At 39.6% G+C, this 19,790-nt stretch overlaps 4 protein-coding genes and 1 pseudogene across 4 annotated transcripts; all 5 read right to left on the reverse strand.

Moving 5' to 3' along the window:
- Nucleotides 1-5,842: 5,842 nt before the first annotated feature.
- LOC118242673 (histone H3) lies at nt 5,843-7,132 on the reverse strand. The gene has a single exon (XM_081700921.1). It carries the CDS (start codon nt 7,130-7,132, stop codon nt 6,722-6,724), a length of 411 nt encoding a protein of 136 aa, XP_081557047.1. The 3' UTR covers nt 5,843-6,721.
- Nucleotides 7,133-7,239: 107 nt separating this feature from the next.
- On the reverse strand, nt 7,240-8,148 carry LOC145652000 (histone H2A). The gene has a single exon (XM_081700922.1). The coding sequence runs from the start codon at nt 8,130-8,132 to the stop codon at nt 7,746-7,748; it is 387 nt and encodes a 128-aa protein (XP_081557048.1). The 5' UTR covers nt 8,133-8,148; the 3' UTR covers nt 7,240-7,745.
- Nucleotides 8,149-9,253: 1,105 nt separating this feature from the next.
- On the reverse strand, nt 9,254-10,328 carry LOC145651999 (histone H1 pseudogene; annotated as a pseudogene).
- Nucleotides 10,329-14,977: 4,649 nt separating this feature from the next.
- Nucleotides 14,978-17,222, reverse strand: LOC145652001 (histone H2B 1/2-like). The gene has a single exon (XM_081700923.1). It carries the CDS (start codon nt 17,209-17,211, stop codon nt 16,837-16,839), a length of 375 nt encoding a protein of 124 aa, XP_081557049.1. The 5' UTR covers nt 17,212-17,222; the 3' UTR covers nt 14,978-16,836.
- Nucleotides 17,223-17,654: 432 nt separating this feature from the next.
- On the reverse strand, nt 17,655-18,028 carry LOC145652002 (histone H4). Its single transcript, XM_081700925.1, has one exon. The coding sequence runs from the start codon at nt 18,026-18,028 to the stop codon at nt 17,717-17,719; it is 312 nt and encodes a 103-aa protein (XP_081557051.1). The 3' UTR covers nt 17,655-17,716.
- Between the last annotated feature and the right edge of the window lie 1,762 nt (nt 18,029-19,790).

Consider the following 19,790-nt stretch of genomic DNA (forward strand, 5'->3'; position numbering starts at 1 on the left):
AAAAAAAAAAAAAAAAAAAAAAGACTACCTAGGAGATTTGAACACTCAAATAACTTTTCAACGACAAAATACTAGTCCTCTCACATTTTTGAACCATTACGAATATGGTTCAAAATAACATTTTGAATATTATGGAATGTTTCCATTTTGGCCACAAGATGGAAGCAGAGGATCATCTATTTTATCACCTCCCATGGCGATTGGTCTACTAGACGGTTTTACTTGTATTTTTAGTCACGTTTTAGGTTTAGAAATACATCAATTTAAATGGAAAATGTGGAGCTCCATCAGAAACATGGCACTTGTAGAATAATAATAATAATAATAATAAGTTTCATTTATATAGAAACTGTCACAGACTCAAGGTCGCTTTACTATGACAAAGATGCAGAAAAAATACATTAAAACAATCAACACATTAATTAACAAATAAGAATAAGAAGAGAAGTTATGAGAAATGTTGAGGTGAGAGGTATGTTTTAAGTAGTCTAAAGCATAGCCTAAAAAAGTTGTAGAAATGTACAGAAAGAAGTTTAAATGCATTATATTGAAAGGAAACAGTAGTCATGAATTTTTTGGCCAAAACAGTTATATATTTTTATATGTTTTACTATTAAGAATTCAACGACAAAATACTAGTCCTCTCACATTTTTGAACCATTACCGCTATCCATAAGGCATGTAAACAACAACAATAAAGAGAAGTAAAATAATAAATAAAACATGAACATGAAATAATAGATAAAACAAAAGCATGAAGAACATAAATCAACAATAATACATTCTAAAATTAACAATGAATATCAGTTTACATTACATATATGGAATTAAAAATGTACCTTTGAATGGAATCAGTCTGTATCCACTGTTACTTCAGGTCCAGTGTTGTAGAGGTATGAAAGACATTTCATTCACTTCTCCTAGACCTTTCTTATGGTCACAGTTTGGACAAAAATGTTTGTTTCACCTTGAGGGATTTTCTCTTCACCTGACGATGATGCACCATGCTCTGGGTTGAATTCTTCCTCATCTCCTTCAGACACCTCCTCCTCTTCTAAATCATTGTTCTCGTGTTCACTTCTGAGCATCTGGAAAAATGCACATCTACAAGCTGTTTGGCATTGAGATGTGTACCCATGGATTCTGCAAAAAAAGAGAACTGGGGGTATTGTCATATGCAGCACCTTTAAAGTTTCTGGCTGCATTCACCATTAGCAAACAATGCTTGCAGAAAATGTTGCTTTTGTGTGAAATTGTTCTTCTATTGTTTGTAAACTTTGATAATGTGTGAGGTCATAAAGGGAAGATACTGCATATTCAAAAGAGCATTTTAATTTTGTTTGAGTTCAATCAGTAGCATACACTCACCATTATTATGTGTGTATGTTTGCGTGCACGCACATCTTGTTTAAATGTCAGGTCAAAAATGATGAAACACACTTTTCAACATTTTCAGCAATGTCAGTGTATTAGTTTGTTTTATACAATTGTGAAAAAAAAAAAAGAGTACCTAGGAGATTTGAACACTCAAATAACTTTGACGACAGTCTCAGACCTTCATTAGCCTGTTAGGCTTATGGCTTGTTTACAAACATTGTTAGGAAAGGCCACATGATGCAAATTTCAAAGCTTTATAAATACCCAGACTCCTCTAACCTTGTCCCAGAAACCAGCAGCCATGGGTTCTTCTAAGCCGCTGCCTAACAAAATGAAAATGAAAATACTTCAGGCCTATAAAACAGGAGAAAGCTATAGGAAGACAACAATGTGTTTTCAGTTTGCCATTTCATGAGTTTGAAATGTAATTATAAAATGGTGCTTAACAGGAATAGTGGCAGTCAAGATAAGGGGTCTGGAAGGCCATAAAACATTTCAGAATCATTTCATGGGTAGAGGGAACAATGGATTCAATGAATTTCCAGCAAAATCTGGAAGCAAACATAACACTATTCTGTAAAAATGCTGAGGTTGAAAAGAGGACGGCTTCTACAAATGGATAATGATCCTAAACACACCTCAAAATCCACAATAAACTACCTCAAAAGGTGCAAGTTGAAGGTTTTACCATGGTCCTCAGAGTGCCCTGATCCAAACAGCATTGAAAATCTGTGGATAGACATCAAAAGAACAGTGCATGCAAGACAGCCCAGGAATCTCATAAAACTAGAAGACTGTTGCAATGAAGAATGGATGAAAATCCCTTAAACAAGAATCAGAAGACTCTTGGCTGGCTAGAAAAAGTGTTTACAAAATGTGATGCTTGCCAAAGCGGGTGCTACTAGGTACTAAGCATGTAGTGTGCCCGAAGTTTTGCTTTAGGCCCTTTTCCTTTTTTGTTATTTTGAAAATGTAAAAGATGTAAAAAAAAAAAAAAAAAAAAAAAAAAAAGTTTCAGTTTAAAATACAAAAGGAATGCGTCATCTTAAACTTTATGCCTTTTGGAGAGCATTTCATCTTCAACTTGCTTAACAGTTGACAGTAACATGCATTTTGACCAGATGTGCCCAAACCTTTGCATGCCACTGTAGATACTGTTATATGATATGATATCTGTTAAAAGGGCCTGGTGTATGGTACAGCAAACAAATTAACTATGGGGTTCCAGATGGGTAACTTCAGGAGTTCAGGAAAAAAAAAAGACCATAATGAGATTATGGAAATAAATGCATGAAAAGCATGCTTTGATCTCACATATTAAGTGCTTGTTGAACATGAATAAAATAAATACATACAGAAATAAATGCAAGTCTCCTATAACTAACCACGAGTAGGCTTACAATAAGAAGAAGAAGAAAAAGAAGAATCATCATGAAAGGCAAGTCAATTTCTATAAATATTTTTATTTGTCTTCAGAGCATTTTTTAGTTATTGTTTTAGGGCTTTTCTTTTTATGATGAAAGACAATTATTGTGTTTATTTCAACAGCAGATACAAAAGCAAACAAACCTTTATGAGAGTGGCTGTCAGCTAAGCCTAGAAATTATTTCTGAGAAGGACATACCCATTCCATAGGTTTATTATTATTGTTGGTGTTGTTTTTTTGTTGTTGTTGTTTCTCCCAAGAGAAACTGGCTAATTGTTCTGCATTATACATTTATATTCTGACAGCATTCTGATTAAAACTAGGTGCCCTTAATGATTGAATATTATGGAATGTTTCCATTTTGGCCACAAGATGGAAGCAGAGGATCATCTATTTTATTACCTCCCATGGCGATTGGTCTACTAGACGGTTTTACTTGTATTTTTAGTCACGTTTTAGGTTTAGAAATACATCAATTTAAATGGAAAATGTGGAGCTCCATCAGAAACATGGCACTTGTAGAATAATAATAATAATAATAATAAGTTTCATTTATATAGAAACTGTCACAGACTCAAGGTCGCTTTACTATGACAAAGATGCAGAAAAAATACATTAAAACAATCAACACATTAATTAACAAATAAGAATAAGAAGAGAAGTTATGAGAAATGTTGAGGTGAGAGGTATGTTTTAAGTAGTCTAAAGCATAGCCTAAAAAAGTTGTAGAAATGTACAGAAAGAAGTTTAAATGCATTATATTGAAAGGAAACAGTAGTCATGAATATTTTGGCCAAAACAGTTATATATTTTTATATGTTTTACTATTAAGAATTCAACGACAAAATACTAGTCCTCTCACATTTTTGAACCATTACCGCTATCCATAAGGCATGTAAACAACAACAATAAAGAGAAGTAAAATAATAAATAAAACATGAACATGAAATAATAGATAAAACAAAAGCATGAAAAAATTAATTTAACAATAATACATTCTAAAATTAACAATGAATATCAGTTTACATTACATATATGGAATTAAAAATGTACCTTTGAATGGAATCAGTCTGTATCCACTGTTACTTCAGGTCCAGTGTTGTAGAGGTATGAAAGACATTTCATTCACTTCTCCTAGACCTTTCTTATGGCCACAGTTTGGACAAAAATGTTTGTTTCACCTTGAGGGATTTTCTCTTCACCTGACGATGATGCACCATGCTCTGGGTTGAATTCTTCCTCATCTCCTTCAGACACCTCCTCCTCTTCTAAATCATTGTTCTCGTGTTCACTTCTGAGCATCTGGAAAAATGCACATCTACAAGCTGTTTGGCATTGAGATGTGTACCCATGGATTCTGCAAAAAAAGAGAACTGGGGGTATTGTCATATGCAGCACCTTTAAAGTTTCTGGCTGCATTCACCATTAGCAAACAATGCTTGCAGAAAATGTTGCTTTTGTGTGAAATTGTTCTTCTATTGTTTGTAAACTTTGATAATGTGTGAGGTCATAAAGGGAAGATACTGCATATTCAAAAGAGCATTTTAATTTTGTTTGAGTTCAATCAGTAGCATACACTCACCATTATTATGTGTGTATGTTTGCGTGCACGCACATCTTGTTTAAATGTCAGGTCAAAAATGATGAAACACACTTTTCAACATTTTCAGCAATGTCAGTGTATTAGTTTGTTTTATACAATTGTGGAAAAAAAAAAAGAGTACCTAGGAGATTTGAACACTCAAATAACTTTGACGACAGTCTCAGACCTTCATTAGCCTGTTAGGCTTATGGCTTGTTTACAAACATTGTTAGGAAAGGCCACATGATGCAAATTTCAAAGCTTTATAAATACCCAGACTCCTCTAAGCTTGTCCCAGAAACCAGCAGCCATGGGTTCTTCTAAGCCGCTGCCTAGCAAAATGAAAATGAAAATACTTCAGGCCTATAAAACAGGAGAAAGCTATAGGAAGACAACAATGTGTTTTCAGTTTGCCATTTCATGAGTTTGAAATGTAATTATAAAATGGTGCTTAACAGGAATAGTGGCAGTCAAGATAAGGGGTCTGGAAGGCCATAAAACATTTCAGAATCATTTCATGGGTAGAGGGAACAATGGATTCAATGAATTTCCAGCAAAATCTGGAAGCAAACATAACACTATTCTGTAAAAATGCTGAGGTTGAAAAGAGGACGGCTTCTACAAATGGATAATGATCCTAAACACACCTCAAAATCCACAATAAACTACCTCAAAAGGTGCAAGTTGAAGGTTTTACCATGGTCCTCAGAGTGCCCTGATCCAAACAGCATTGAAAATCTGTGGATAGACATCAAAAGAACAGTGCATGCAAGACAGCCCAGGAATCTCACAAAACTAGAAGACTGTTGCAATGAAGAATGGATGAAAATCCCTTAAACAAGAATCAGAAGACTCTTGGCTGGCTAGAAAAAGTGTTTACAAAATGTGATGCTTGCCAAAGCGGGTGCTACTAGGTACTAAGCATGTAGTGTGCCCGAAGTTTTGCTTTAGGCCCTTTTCCTTTTTTGTTATTTTGAAAATGTAAAAGATGTAAAAAAAAAAAAAAAAAAAAAAAAAAGTTTCAGTTTAAAATACAAAAGGAATGCGTCATCTTAAACTTTATGCCTTTTGGAGAGCATTTCATCTTCAACTTGCTTAACAGTTGACAGTAACATGCATTTTGACCAGATGTGCCCAAACCTTTGCATGCCACTGTAGATACTGTTATATGATATGATATCTGTTAAAAGGGCCTGGTGTATGGTACAGCAAACAAATGAACTATGGGGTTCCAGATGGGTAACTTCAGGAGTTCAGGAAAAAAAAAAGACCATAATGAGATTATGGAAATAAATGCATGAAAAGCATGCTTTGATCTCACATATTAAGTGCTTGTTGAACATGAATAAAATAAATACATACAGAAATAAATGCAAGTCTCCTATAACTAACCACGAGTAGGCTTACAATAAGAAGAAGAAGAAAAAGAAGAATCATCATGAAAGGCAAGTCAATTTCTATAAATATTTTTATTTGTCTTCAGAGCATTTTTTAGTTATTGTTTTAGGGCTTTTCTTTTTATGATGAAAGACAATTATTGTGTTTATTTCAACAGCAGATACAAAAGCAAACAAACCTTTATGAGAGTGGCTGTCAGCTAAGCCTAGAAATTATTTCTGAGAAGGACATACCCATTCCATAGGTTTATTATTATTGTTGGTGTTGTTTTTTTGTTGTTGTTGTTTCTCCCAAGAGAAACTGGCTAATTGTTCTGCATTATACATTTATATTCTGACAGCATTCTGATCAAAAATGAGCCACCACTAAATAAATAGTTCTCCGCAACTTGAAAGCTAACGACTTTCACAGAAAACAAAACAAATCATTTAAAAAATGAAACATTGTTTTTGTTCATTTTTTCCATGAAAGTTGTGTTACCACCAAGACACAAAGGTTAATAGAGAACAGGTCTGAAAACCACGTCCGTGTCTAGAATTTAGTTAATAGCACCAGTACATATTTATTTCAGTCGAAGAAAAGACACTGACATCTCTGAAAGACTTGTATCAGTTTCGTTTCTCAGTGATACATTTTGATGACGTGAACGTCATACTCCCGCTAGAGCACCGCTAACCCAGACGACCTTACTACAAAGTTTCTTGTCGACTCACAATACAACGCTCCTTACCGTTGCCATAGTTTCTCAGCTATGGAATTAACCCTCATAGCAAACTAGGTTGCCCGTAATCTAGAAGCACATGTCAGATGCACGTTATAATAACGACGTATCGGTGAGAAGCGTTGCCAAGGCGACTTGCTCATTTTGCAGCGAAACAATTTAGGTGGCTCTTAAAAGAGCCTTTGGGTATTTTGGGATATTACGCCGAGCGAGCAGTTTAAGCACGCTCTCCGCGAATGCGGCGGGCCAACTGGATGTCCTTGGGCATGATGGTGACTCTCTTGGCGTGGATAGCGCACAAGTTAGTATCCTCGAACAGGCCGACCAGGTATGCCTCGCTAGCCTCCTGCAAGGCCATGACGGCAGAGCTCTGGAAACGGAGATCGGTCTTGAAATCCTGAGCAATTTCTCTCACCAGGCGCTGGAAGGGCAGCTTGCGGATCAGCAACTCGGTCGACTTCTGATAACGACGAATCTCCCTCAGAGCTACGGTACCAGGCCTGTAACGATGAGGCTTCTTCACGCCGCCGGTGGCTGGGGCGCTCTTACGAGCGGCCTTGGTGGCAAGCTGCTTCCTCGGGGCTTTACCACCGGTGGACTTACGGGCGGTCTGCTTTGTTCTTGCCATAGCAACGCAATTCTACTCTTAACTGACGAAGAAAGAGAATAAGACACAACCACGACGACATCCTTTTTAAGCCATAACGCCGACCTGCGCTCATTGGGCGTCTTCAGTAAGCATGCCGTCCATTGGACAAATAAAGATACGTCACATCAAGTCAATTGGCCCGTGTTCCACTACGCGCACATTTCAAAAAAGCAAGCCAGTAAGCCTACTTTTGAGCCGTGCTCTTTATGTGCCTGCAGTGTACATTGTTGAACGTACTCCCGGTTACTTTTTTTTTTTTACATGTTTGTAGCACCAACAGCATCTTATTTATATATATATATATATAAATAAAATATATACACACACACACAGCACTTCTACAAGTACGTATATAAATGTACGAGTACTAGCTTGCTTTCATCAGATGCTATTGGGCGCGTAAAAACGGGGAAGGTGTACGTGTGCTCAGACGTGGCGTGGTAATGGACAGCGGTGCCCGTTAGTCATTTAGTGCCCTCGAGAAAAATGCAAGGTAGAACACAGTAACATTAAAAAGTTGCACTTCCTCAGTCAGTGTGGGTGGCTCTTAAAAGAGCCTTTGGGATCTGCAGACAACGGAGCAGAGGTGAATTTACTTGGTCTTGACCGCCTTCTCGGTTTTCTTAGGCAGCAGAACAGCCTGAATGTTGGGCAGCACGCCACCTTGAGCAATAGTCACCCCTCCTAACAGCTTGTTCAACTCCTCGTCGTTACGCACGGCGAGCTGCAGATGACGAGGAATGATACGGGTCTTCTTGTTGTCACGGGCGGCGTTGCCTGCCAACTCGAGAATTTCAGCAGTCAGATACTCCAGCACAGCAGCCAAATAGACCGGAGCACCGGCACCAACGCGCTCGGCATAATTACCTTTGCGCAAAAGCCTGTGCACACGGCCCACAGGAAACTGCAGGCCAGCGCGAGAGGAGCGAGTCTTGGCCTTAGCCCTAGCCTTACCGCCGGTCTTCCCTCTTCCACTCATTATGGGTACAACAGCGTCTTGGGAGCAAAGCTGAAATAATCGCCTATCACCTACGAGCGCTTCAGATATAGCAAAATCAACAGCTCTCCTATTGGCTAAGGAGGACAGGACGAATAACCAATCGCGAAGCACTCGTCCACTTCCAAAGCCGGCCTCCCTTTCCTTAGCCTGCAACTCTCCCTCCCACACGGAATCACTTCCAGTTCTTGTCATTCTTCTTCATATGGATTTCAGTTTGGAGCAAATAGTCTAAATACTTCCAAGTTATTTTTATTATTATTATTATTATTATTATTATTATTATTATTAAGTCTTTTCATGATACGTACATGTATGATAAAGACAGGAGAGAATGTTCGAGGTACGGCATGGCTTATATCTTTTGGAAGATTGCCTGTACGATGTATTGTCAAATAGAGTTGTTTTGTTACAACTAAGGAATGTCCGATGTATAATTGCATGGCCGATGAAACGATAGAACATTTATTACTGCCGTGCACAAGGACTATTGAAATTTGGGAGAAAATGGAAGGTATTGGGTTTAAATGCGGTCGTAACAGCAAAAGTATTATGTATGGAGTGTTTAATGAGAATTTGACTGAGAATGTAAAGGACTTTTGTTGGATGATTGTTTGTGTGATAAATTCGAAGATTTGGAAAACACGACGTAAGATGATTATTGAACAATGTATAATACCTGCAGAAATAGTGTTTAAACAGATTGTGTGTGAGTTACAAAGGTTGAAGACGATTGATATGAGAGGAAAAAAGAAATTTCCCTGGACTCTTTTGGATATATAAATGGATAATGTATACCTAATTTACAGATATAAATTGTATTGTTAATTAGTAATCTATAGCGTGAAGGTAGTCTGGGTCCTCCGGTGGATATTGTTTGTGAGGTTTCTGTGGTGGAGTGTTTGCGTTGAATTGAATTTTCTTAATAATGGAAAGGGAGAAATAAACGGCACAGAAATCTGCTTAGGCTGTACAATATTTCTATGCAAAATGGAATTGGTCCTCGTTTTCCTTTCCATTTTTAAATTGACCGTATTAAAAAAAAATTCCATTCAATACAAACACCATCTAATGCTTCACTTTTCTTTTCCGTGTCCACTCAGTACGTCTATGGAAGAAATCGCACGTTAAAATAAACTCCGATTACACACTTGGCCGTATTAATTCGCTCGTAACCATTTCGAGAGTGTAAAGAAAACCGCTCTTTGGAAGAGAAAAGTGGGTGGCTCTTAAAAGAGCCTTTTGGGGATACCAAGACATGAAAACATGCACGTTTACTTCTTCTTGGGGGCAGCTTTTTTCGCCTTTGCAGCCTTTGGTTTGGCAGTCTTGGGCTTGGCGGTCTTTGCCTTCTTGGGGCTCTTGGCTGCCTTCTTCGGGGTGGCCGGCTTCTTTGCTTTCTTGGGGCTCTTGGTGGCTTTCGCGGCGGCAGCAGGCTTCTTCGCCTTCTTGGGCGACTTCTTTGCAGCGGCGGAGGCGGGCTTCTTTGCCGCTACCTTCTTGGGCTTTTTAGCCGCGGCAGGTTTCTTGGCGGGCGCTTTTTTCGCCTTAGGCGCGGCTTTCTTAGCGGGCTTTTTCTTGGCTTCGTCTTGCTTCTTGTTGAGCTTAAAAGAGCCAGAGGCACCGGTTCCTTTGGTCTGCACCAGAGTTTCCTTTGTCACCAAGCTTTTGATAGCAAGCTTGACGCGAGAGTTGTTCTTTTCCACGTCGTAACCACCCGCAGCCAAAGCTTTCTTCAGAGCGGCGAGAGAGACCCCGTTCCGTTCTTTGGAAGCAGAAACAGCTTTGACGATAAGCTCACCGACGCTGGGTCCCGCTTTCTTGGGTCTAGCGGCAGCTTTCTTCTTAGGCGCCTTGGCCGGCGCAGCGGCGGCTGGGGCTGGAGCTACTTCTGCCATCGTCGTGTTAACTACGAGAAATAGACGCGCGCAAACAGTACTCTACGTCGCACACACTGCTCTGTTGAGTTGAACCTCCCTCCTAGCGAGGGGCCGGCCTTAAAAGCCGCATGAGGACGGTGTAGACTCAACCCGCCCAGCACTCAGCGTCTGTGCTTCCGTGAGCTGCTCGCACTTGTGTTTTCTCATGACAAATCCGGGCCTAAATATACATGCTAAAACAATTTGTAAGTCGTCAAACAACGCGTTTCGCAAGAATGGGCTCTGTGGTTCACTTGCGTGCCAGAAAAGCCCGTGCAGCCCGATCTTGTTTTGCACAGCTGCCACAAAACGGTACTGCGCGACTGCCGCTCCAAATAAGATATGGTGTATTTCTAGGCATGTGGGGCGTGAAAATGTGAGAAATGAAGGCATACATCTAGCAAGTCCCAATATGCGCGTTGAAGGAGAGCCTGAGCAAAAGCATGGAGGTGCTAAGAGTGCGGCAGTGGTGTGTGTACTAGTTGAAAAAGGCCTTATGTACGTGCGAGTAAAACACAGGTGCAGGAGAGAGTGGCTGAGAGTGTACTTCCCGCAGCCAAGTGTCTTAGTCAAAGTAAAGCCACCAAAACCTGGCGCTCCTTGTCAGGTAGCTGGCCTCTAATTGGGCTGGAATCACGTGCTCCCCATTAGGGGAGGCAACCACGTGAGAACTCACGTCATTGCTGGGAGCCCAAGTTCTAACACTAAAGTAAATTACCCTGACCTCATCAGAACCCTCATTTGAATAACCCCAAGTTCCATCTAATCCAAAAGTGAATTAACCTTCCTCATCAGAACCCTCATTTGAATAACCACAAATTCACTCTAACCCTAAAGTGAATTACCCTGACCTCATCAGAACCCTCATTTGAATAACCCCAAACTCACCTTAAGAGATGTTTAGCATTTGCCCACTCTTTGTACTGCATACAGATCACAGCTATTCTTTACAGGCAATTCCTACAAGTTTCATAGCAGTTGATTCATTCCATTCTGAATGGTCTAGGGCTACGTGACCCCTTTGCCCCACAGGTCATTCGCAAGATGCATCTATAATGTCCCATGCAAGAGACGGAGAAGTCTTGGAAAACCTAGCATGTGAATGCGCACATATATATGCATGTGTGAGACAGATAGAGAGAGAGAAGTTGGAGTTGTGCAAGATATGTGTATTCTGGGAGTGCGATTACTGAGCCACAGGACTGTGACTCATAGAATCACATCATATTTAAAAAAATAAATAAATAAACTAATTACAATAATTTTGTAGATCTGACCCACTAAACAAACCTTATGCATGTTCTTTTGAACATTTTCTGGATCATGTCATCAATAAGGTGTTGACCTAAAATGAAAAATCACAAGGCAAGTTTATCTATTGGCATTCAAAGTGCACAAAGCAATACAGAAGGTATTGACAGGGCATCACAAAAACTAACTTTGTCTCTTCTTGTCATTAGGGTTCTGAAGAAGTTAAGGATTGCATCCCATCATATATTGCACTAAAGAAGTAAGTTATTCCTTCTCAGCAGATGACTAGGCTTCTTCTACTACAAACAAGGCAAAATAAGTGAAAATAATATTAAAAGCTACTAATGAAATGTAACAACAAGAAATAATGCCATAATGTGAGCAATGAAGATTACAACAATAGTTGCCAAGGTGACTTGACATGCTTGTAGGCTACATCAGAACCAAACATACATACATAAATACATACATATATATACACACACACACACACACACACAAATATATATAACACAAGTGTCTTTGTGTAGTCATATAAAGTGATCAAATACATTAAAAAAAAAAAATGCAACTAAATGATGCCCAGTAAAACACTGCAATACTGATTGGGATGCTCTGCTAGTTGGAGCTTTGCTCCCATCTTGTGGCCAAACTATAAAACCAGCCACAAAATGAGTTGACTTATTTCTGTGTTCAAGAGACCTGAAGGGACAGTTGCATTTGGAATCAAGAACTGTTAACCATTTATTATTAGATTTGTGGTACAGCTTAAAGCTTGTGCACCGTGTCATAATGATAGTCCTGTTTTCAACAGTGGTTGCCAAAGTGATTTGAAGGCTTGTTCAAAAGTGATAGCTTAGAACCATGTGTCAGTAATATTAGACTATTTATTCAGGGGTTTGAAAAATTGTACATTCTTATTGTACTTGTTCTTCCAGTGCTATTGTTATTCGTCGTATTTATTGTTACGACCCTGTCTAGGCGATGAGGTCGCAACAGCATTTTGAAAAGACTGGTAGCAGGATGGTAGGTGGAATAATTAGTCACAAGACTAAACTGGTAGATGAGGTGAAATGTGTATTTAAATGGTGAACAAAGACACACACATCTACCTACAAACACTGAATTACTTCAGGAGTTGCCAAAATAAACAAAACCCACACTACCAGAAGAAACACCACAACTAAATACACTTTACAGGACAAAAATAAAATACAATCCTACACTAACTCCCTGACAATAAACAGACAATAACCCCAAACCAACAGGCACCACTCCCTACAATCAGTAACTATACATAAACATACACAAAAACCGTTCAACTATCACAGCGATCACAATCATAAACAAAACATAGGGAATACTAACATACAGACAAGGAAAGCACAGCAAAGATTTCAAACTCTCAATTCATATAGCAAAACACTAACACAAAAAGGAGCTTGGGCAAGCCACTGGCTTCTTGCAGCAGGGTCCTTATATAAGCCACAGCAATCCCAGCAATCACTCAATGAGGGGCGGGGCTAGCAACGAGGTGCACAGACAGCCCCAAATGCAGAACTGGATCAGGAGCACACTGTAGCACTCCAGGAGTGTAACACCCAACTTACGTGTGAGAACTGGGGGAAACACGACTCCAGCATACCTTAAATTCTCAACAATGCGTCAGCATCACATTCGCTACACCTTTTTCATGAACCATCTTGAGAGGATTGAGAGGACAATCATTGACCATCGTACGAGTCGCTGGTTACACATCTTGCTCAAAAACACCAAAGGATTATGGTCAGTATAATCAGTGATTAGATCTGAACTACCATCAAGATACACTTCAAAGTGTTGCAGAGCAAAAAGGAGTGCAAGGGCTTCTTTCTCAATGGTACTATAAGCTAACTGATGTTTGGAGTCCATACAAGAGAAGTGTTTTTGCATGAAAGTGAAGTCAAAGGTAAGACAACATCTGAAAAGTTTTTACAAAAGCAACGATAGTAGCCAGCCATCCCCAAAAACCGACGTAGGTCCCGTTTTGTCCGAGGAACTGGAAAAGCTTTGATGGCTTCTACCTTAGCATCCAAGGGACGCACCTGTCCATGTCCCACTGTTTTCCAAGGTAGCGAACCACGCTTGTCCTCAAATTCACACTTTTCCAAATTTAACACTAATGAAGCATCTCGCAACTTAGAGATTACGGTCTCCAGTGTCTTCAAATGCTGTTCCCATGTATCTGAATATACAACAAGGTCATCGAGATAAGCTTCACAATTCAATACACCTTTCATAAACGCAATCCAAAAGGCATAAATGTATTGCAGAAAGGTGTCCAGGGTAGCAAAAGCAGAGATCTCTGATGCATGATCAGTAAGAGGGACCTGCCAATAACCTTTAAGTAAATCTAATTTGCTGACAAACTTTGCAGAACCTACTGCAAAGCACTCCAGGAGTGTAACATTATTTCTCTCATCCCTTTGCAAGCTTTTCTTTCAGGAAATGCAAATGCTGAGCTACATCAAAACACACACACACACACACACACACACACACAGTCCATCGCATAATCAAGCAGAAGTCCGATTTGGCTAAGAATATATTGTGAGGGTAGAGAAGGAAATTATTAATAAAAAGATTTGAGCTGTCTTCTGAAAGAACAAAATAGAATTGTAGTTATACAGTGGCATGCAAAAGAAAAGCTTGGGCACCCCTGGTCAAAATATATGTTACTGTGAACAGTTAATGCAGATGATGTAACAACTCAAAAAGAGTTAGATGGGATGTGCGAACATTTTGACTTGTACAAACGTGTATCCGAGGCATCTTTGAATCATTCCAAGACTGAGGCGGTTTGGATTGGGGAACAAGGAGGAAGGAGTGCTCTATGTATCAGTATGCATGAGGAAATTAAAATCATTGGAATTTATATCGGTAACGGAAATTTAGTTGAGAGCAACTGGCAGAGGAAGCTACAGGAAATCACAGAGGAATCAAAGAGAATTATACACTGGGGTGTGAGCTACAAATCGAAGATCAAACTAATTAAGACATTCGTTTTATCAAAACTATTGTTTCTGTCCATCGTTTTTCCTCCAGCGGAACAAAATAGTGACCGAACTGAATAAAATATATATTAGAACAATGTGGGGTAATAACAGAGAAGCTACAAAAAGGGAATGTGTATATAAGAATAAAGAAAATGGAGGCTTTAATTAAAAATAAGTTTTTGTAGACATGTCAATACAAGCACTGGTAGGAAAGCTAAATGAATTGGTGAAATCTCAGACTGGGAAAAGAAGAAAGGAAAGAAAAGGAAGAATGTACCATACTATAAACTTTTGTGCTCAGATTTTGTTGATAAATGTAAAAGTTGGAAGATCGATTGGAGAACGCAATCGAATAAAACTATTTATAAAAGTATAGCAGATCATAAGTACAGAGGGCAGATACAGTCTGGGGATTGCGATGAAAGGGAGAATAAAAATCTGTTGAATTTGCTATCAGGAGAACATGTTTCAGAGAAAATAAAGGCTAGGATGTGGCTTGCTGAAGTGGCTAGGCTACCAACGATGTCTGTGGTTAAACGGAGTTGCTTTGTGAAGACGGCCGAATGTCCAATGCTTAATTGTAAAGGGAAAGAAACAATAGGGAAGAAACAAAGGAAGAAACAATAGGGAAGAAACAATTTAATCACAAAAACATAATATATCGTGCTTATAATGTGAACATACATTGTAAAAAGATCATTTTGTTTTAGATAGGTATACCTGCACAATTGTGAAGCAAATTGGGTCTACAAGAGCTAAAATGACTATGGAAAATATTTTTTTGTCTAGTGAACAAGTAGTGAAACAATGTATAGTAATTTTTTTAAAAAAGAGAGACAAAAGGATGACGAGGTGAAATGTGGGAAATTTTAAAAAAAGTTTGTACTATGGATATGTGTGAAGTGTAAACATTTTGGAGAGTTTCATGTAAGATGTTTATCTGTGACTTAGCCCATTTGTAATCTTACTTTACTTTTCGTATGAAAATTATGAGAACTGACAGATAAAATTATTATAAAGTATAGATTCTCTCTTATGAAATATTGCTTTATAATGCCATTCGTATATAATGTTTTCATTGCTTGTTTTTGTGATATGAAAACGTAATAAAATCATTTAAAAACACAAGTGTCTGTCAAATCAGCCCAGTTTTAGTCAAAGGAAGCCCCCAAACCTGGCACTCTCACTTGAGCTGGCGCTCCTCGACAGGTGGCCGTCCTCTTATTTGTCTGGCATCAGGTGCACCTCATCAGGGGAGGCAACCACGTGAGCACTGTCAGGTGTCTGAGCTCACATCACTGCTGGGGGTAATGATGTTCCAACACTAACGTGAATTGCCCTCATCAGAACCCTCATTTGAATAACCCCAAGTTCACGCTAACCCTAATGTGCCTTACCCTGAACCCATCAGACCCCTCATTTGAATAACCCCAAATTCACGCTAACCCTAATGGGCATTACCCTGATGTCATCAGAACCCTCATCTGAATAACCCCAAAGTACACTCTAAACCTAATGGGCATTACCCTGATGTCATCAGAACCCTTATTTGAGTAAACCCAACTTCACTCCTACCCTAGAGTGAATAACCATAACTTCATCAGAACCCTACATTGGATTACCCCAAGTTGTTTTTCATCATAATGGGAAATAACTTGACCTCTTCATAACCCTGAATTCTGCATTAGCCTAATCTCTTTCCTAGCTTTACCCTCTTACAAACCCCAATAACATTTCCAGTACCACACTTCCATGGTATGGCACATGTGTAACCTACTTCCAAATAGAATATCACTACAAGGCCTATCTGGACATTTTTCTCCTAACTTACTTCTTTAGCGCAATATATGATGGGATGCAATCCTTAACCCTTCTCAGCAAATGACTAGGCTTCATCTACTGCAAACAAGGCAAAAGATGTGAAAAGAATATTAATAGCTACTAATAAAATGTAACAACAGGAAATGTCAATGTGGGCAATGAAGATTAAAGATTACAACAACAGTTGTCATGGTGACTTCACATACTTGTAGGTTACATCAGAGCCAATAATATATATACACAAAGATACTTGTCCTAAAGTGACAAAATGCATATAAAAAACAAAAAAACAAAGACAACCAAAAAAAGGTTTCATACAAGACTGTGACCCAGCTCTGGGGAGTAGAAACGGGTTTCCAAATCCCAATCTCAAGAACTTCAAGTTTCATTTAAATTACAAGATACATGCGGCCGAATAAAGCACACGAAAATAATTTAATAAAACGCGCGGGAAAGGGGAAGACGGACGACGTCAAAGCGCACAAAGGGAAGAAAGACGACGGCACAGCGCACAAAAACACAAGCGCTACTTCAGCTACTACTCCTTTCCTTTTCTCGTTTTACGGTACATGCACACCCACACGATGGAAAATGTCTTTGGTGAAAACGTGGGTGGCTCTTAAAAGAGCCTTTGGGGTAGTCAAGTCGCACTATGACGCTTTACTTGGAACTGGTGTACTTGGTGACGGCCTTTGTACCCTCAGATACGGCGTGTTTAGCCAGCTCACCGGGAAGCAGCAGGCGCACGGCCGTCTGGATCTCTCTGGAGGTGATGGTCGAACGCTTGTTGTAGTGAGCGAGACGAGAAGCCTCACCAGCGATGCGCTCGAAGATATCATTCACAAAGGAATTCATGATCCCCATAGCCTTAGAAGAGATACCGGTGTCGGGGTGGACCTGCTTCAAGACTTTGTACACGTAGATAGCATAACTCTCCTTCCTGGTCTTTCTGCGCTTCTTGCCTCCTTTACCAGTCGTCTTGGTCACCGCTTTCTTAGATCCCTTCTTCGGGGCGGACTTCGCTGGTTCGGGCATGACGTTCGTCGTTGAATAAACCACAACGGAATGAGAAACGGCGCCTGCACACCCAGTTTATTTAGACTCTGGTATTCTAATTAGAACATACCCTCGCCTCCTCGGTCATGACAAGCCATCATTGGCTAGAAAACAACCCCTCCTCTCACAGGAACCTCCTATCGTTGCTCCGCCACTCCATAGCGTTTACCTCTTAATCCCGCCCTGCCATGTCTATCTTTAACTTTCCCGCCCCTTCTTAGGAAGGAGGCGCAGAAAGCCAAACCAAGTCTCCACAATGCTTATTCTTTGCTTCCTTTCTTACTTTGGGAAATATGTTTTAAACATTATCGTGACTTATTTTGGGCTGGGATCTGCATGTATACAACATGCAAACAGCCCTTATCAATATAGGACAATAAGTCCTTTGGGCGCTTATAGGCGGCCATAGCCGCACGGAACAACTCTTTAACTGAATGTATGGGTGGCTCTTAAAAGAGCCGTTGGTTTCGTTTGAACTCAGTGTTTACCCTCCGAAGCCGTACAGAGTACGTCCCTGGCGTTTCAGAGCATAAACCACATCCATGGCGGTGACAGTCTTTCTCTTGGCATGCTCGGTGTAGGTAACCGCGTCCCTGATGACGTTCTCCAGAAACACTTTCAGCACGCCACGGGTCTCCTCGTAGATCAGACCGGAGATGCGCTTCACACCGCCACGACGAGCCAGACGGCGAATAGCTGGCTTAGTGATACCCTGGATGTTGTCGCGGAGTACTTTACGGTGACGCTTAGCGCCACCTTTCCCCAGACCCTTACCACCCTTTCCTCTGCCAGACATCCCTTAGCCTTCTCACACTATTCGAAGAAAAGTGAAATAATGAAGCCTCCATACCCAGAGCGGCACTATTATTCTCGACTAAAGGACCTGGTTGAAGACAAGGGGCACTCGAGGAGGCGGAGCTAAAGACCACGCGCCTCCAAACGCCTCCAGCACCACACTTAGCCAGACTGGAATAAAAACTCCATACTATTTCACAAAAACGACAATTCATATATGTAAAATATAAGATATCTTAGACAATAATAACGAACAACAACATAAGGGAAGAAAAAGAACGATAACAAACAAACAAACAAAGACAACAAAAGATTCAGTGCAGCATAAGATGGCCTACTACTGTTACTACTGCCACTAATAAGAAGAAGAGTCAGAATGGAAGTAGATCCTCAGCACTGGTGCTGAAACCCCCCAAGTTTAAAGTCTCTTGCTGGAAAATATAGAAATTATATGCACACTCCTAATCCGTGTGTTCACTAGGCCTCTTAGGGTTCCCACCAATCCAAGAACAGCATGTGGTTCAGGTTAGAGAAACATGATGGGTTTCAAATTTCTAGGTTGGAAGATGTCAGTTTCAAATTAATAACAGAAATGGACAGAGCATTACATTTTTAGGAAAACACACAAATAGATTGAGGCAGTGGGGTCAAGGCCCATATTTTAAAGCCACATAGAGGACAACTATTCTTTGCAGGCAACTCAAACTGCTTTGATAGCACGTCACTCATTCCATTCTTCATGGTCTAGGCCTACTTTTATGTCTAGCCTCATATGACCTCTACAAACAGAAAACAGGCAAACCTTTTTTTTTTATCACATTGCATACTCATCTGCTGTCTTCTCACTTTCATCTTCTGCTGCAACAGTGGCAGCTTAACTGCTTTTTTCACATACCATAACTCCATCCATGTGCCCTCATCCATTGAGGCCTTATGCTGCTGATAACCACTGTTGTACAACAAGGACCAATGAACATATTCCAATGCAATGGCACATCATACTGACCTTTCATGAGGACCTGGAAATGTGTCTCAAGAGAGTTCTAGATGTGTATGTTCAATTGCTACATGAAAACCCAGACAGAGAATGCTCCAAAGTAATGAACATGGGATACTTTTCAAGCATTAATAAAGGACATCACTACGCTTGTAAATCATAGGAAAACACACTTGTATGCCCTAAAGGTTGAATACAGCCTTCAAAGGCCTTCAAAGACTGCAGTCTAAAAAAATGCTCAATAAAATGTTGTAAAGAGTATGAATCATCTGCTGTATTGGGAATTTCATCATCACTGTGAAGCAGCTTTACTTAAAATGTAAAGCTTGAAACCGGTACTGGAGGGCAACCTGAACTCAGCACAAGGAAACAACCTTATTATCATGAATATTTTTGTTAACATTATCTCTACCACTATTATTATTATTATTATTATTATTATTATTATTATTATTATTATTATTATTATTATTATTATTAACAGCAGGAAGAGGAGGAGGAGGAGGAGGAGGAGGAGGAGGAGGAGGAATAGAAGTACATTTCAAATAAATTAACAAGAAAAATAAATTAACTAAATGATATCAAGTAAAACCCACCAATACTGATTGGGATGCTGTGATAGATGGACCTTTGCTGCCATCTTGTGGCCAAACTGTAAAACCAGCCACAACAAAATGAGAGTTGACTTATTTCTGTCTTCAAGAGACATGAAGGAACAGTTGCATTTGGAATCAAAAACTGTAAGCCATTTATTATTAAATTTGTG

This window comes from Electrophorus electricus, chromosome 18 (genome assembly GCF_041902795.1).
Source record: "Electrophorus electricus isolate QZ-2024a chromosome 18, ASM4190279v1, whole genome shotgun sequence".
NCBI lineage: Eukaryota > Metazoa > Chordata > Actinopteri > Gymnotiformes > Gymnotidae > Electrophorus > Electrophorus electricus.

Excerpts from the sequence above, each read along its gene's own strand:
- LOC145652000 (XM_081700922.1), bottom strand. The coding sequence starts at position 8,132 with ATGAGTGGAAGAGGGAAGACCGGCGGTAAGGCTAGGGCTAAGGCCAAG.
- LOC145652001 (XM_081700923.1), bottom strand. The coding sequence starts at position 17,211 with ATGCCCGAACCAGCGAAGTCCGCCCCGAAGAAGGGATCTAAGAAAGCG.
- LOC118242673 (XM_081700921.1), bottom strand. The coding sequence starts at position 7,132 with ATGGCAAGAACAAAGCAGACCGCCCGTAAGTCCACCGGTGGTAAAGCC.
- LOC145652002 (XM_081700925.1), bottom strand. The coding sequence starts at position 18,028 with ATGTCTGGCAGAGGAAAGGGTGGTAAGGGTCTGGGGAAAGGTGGCGCT.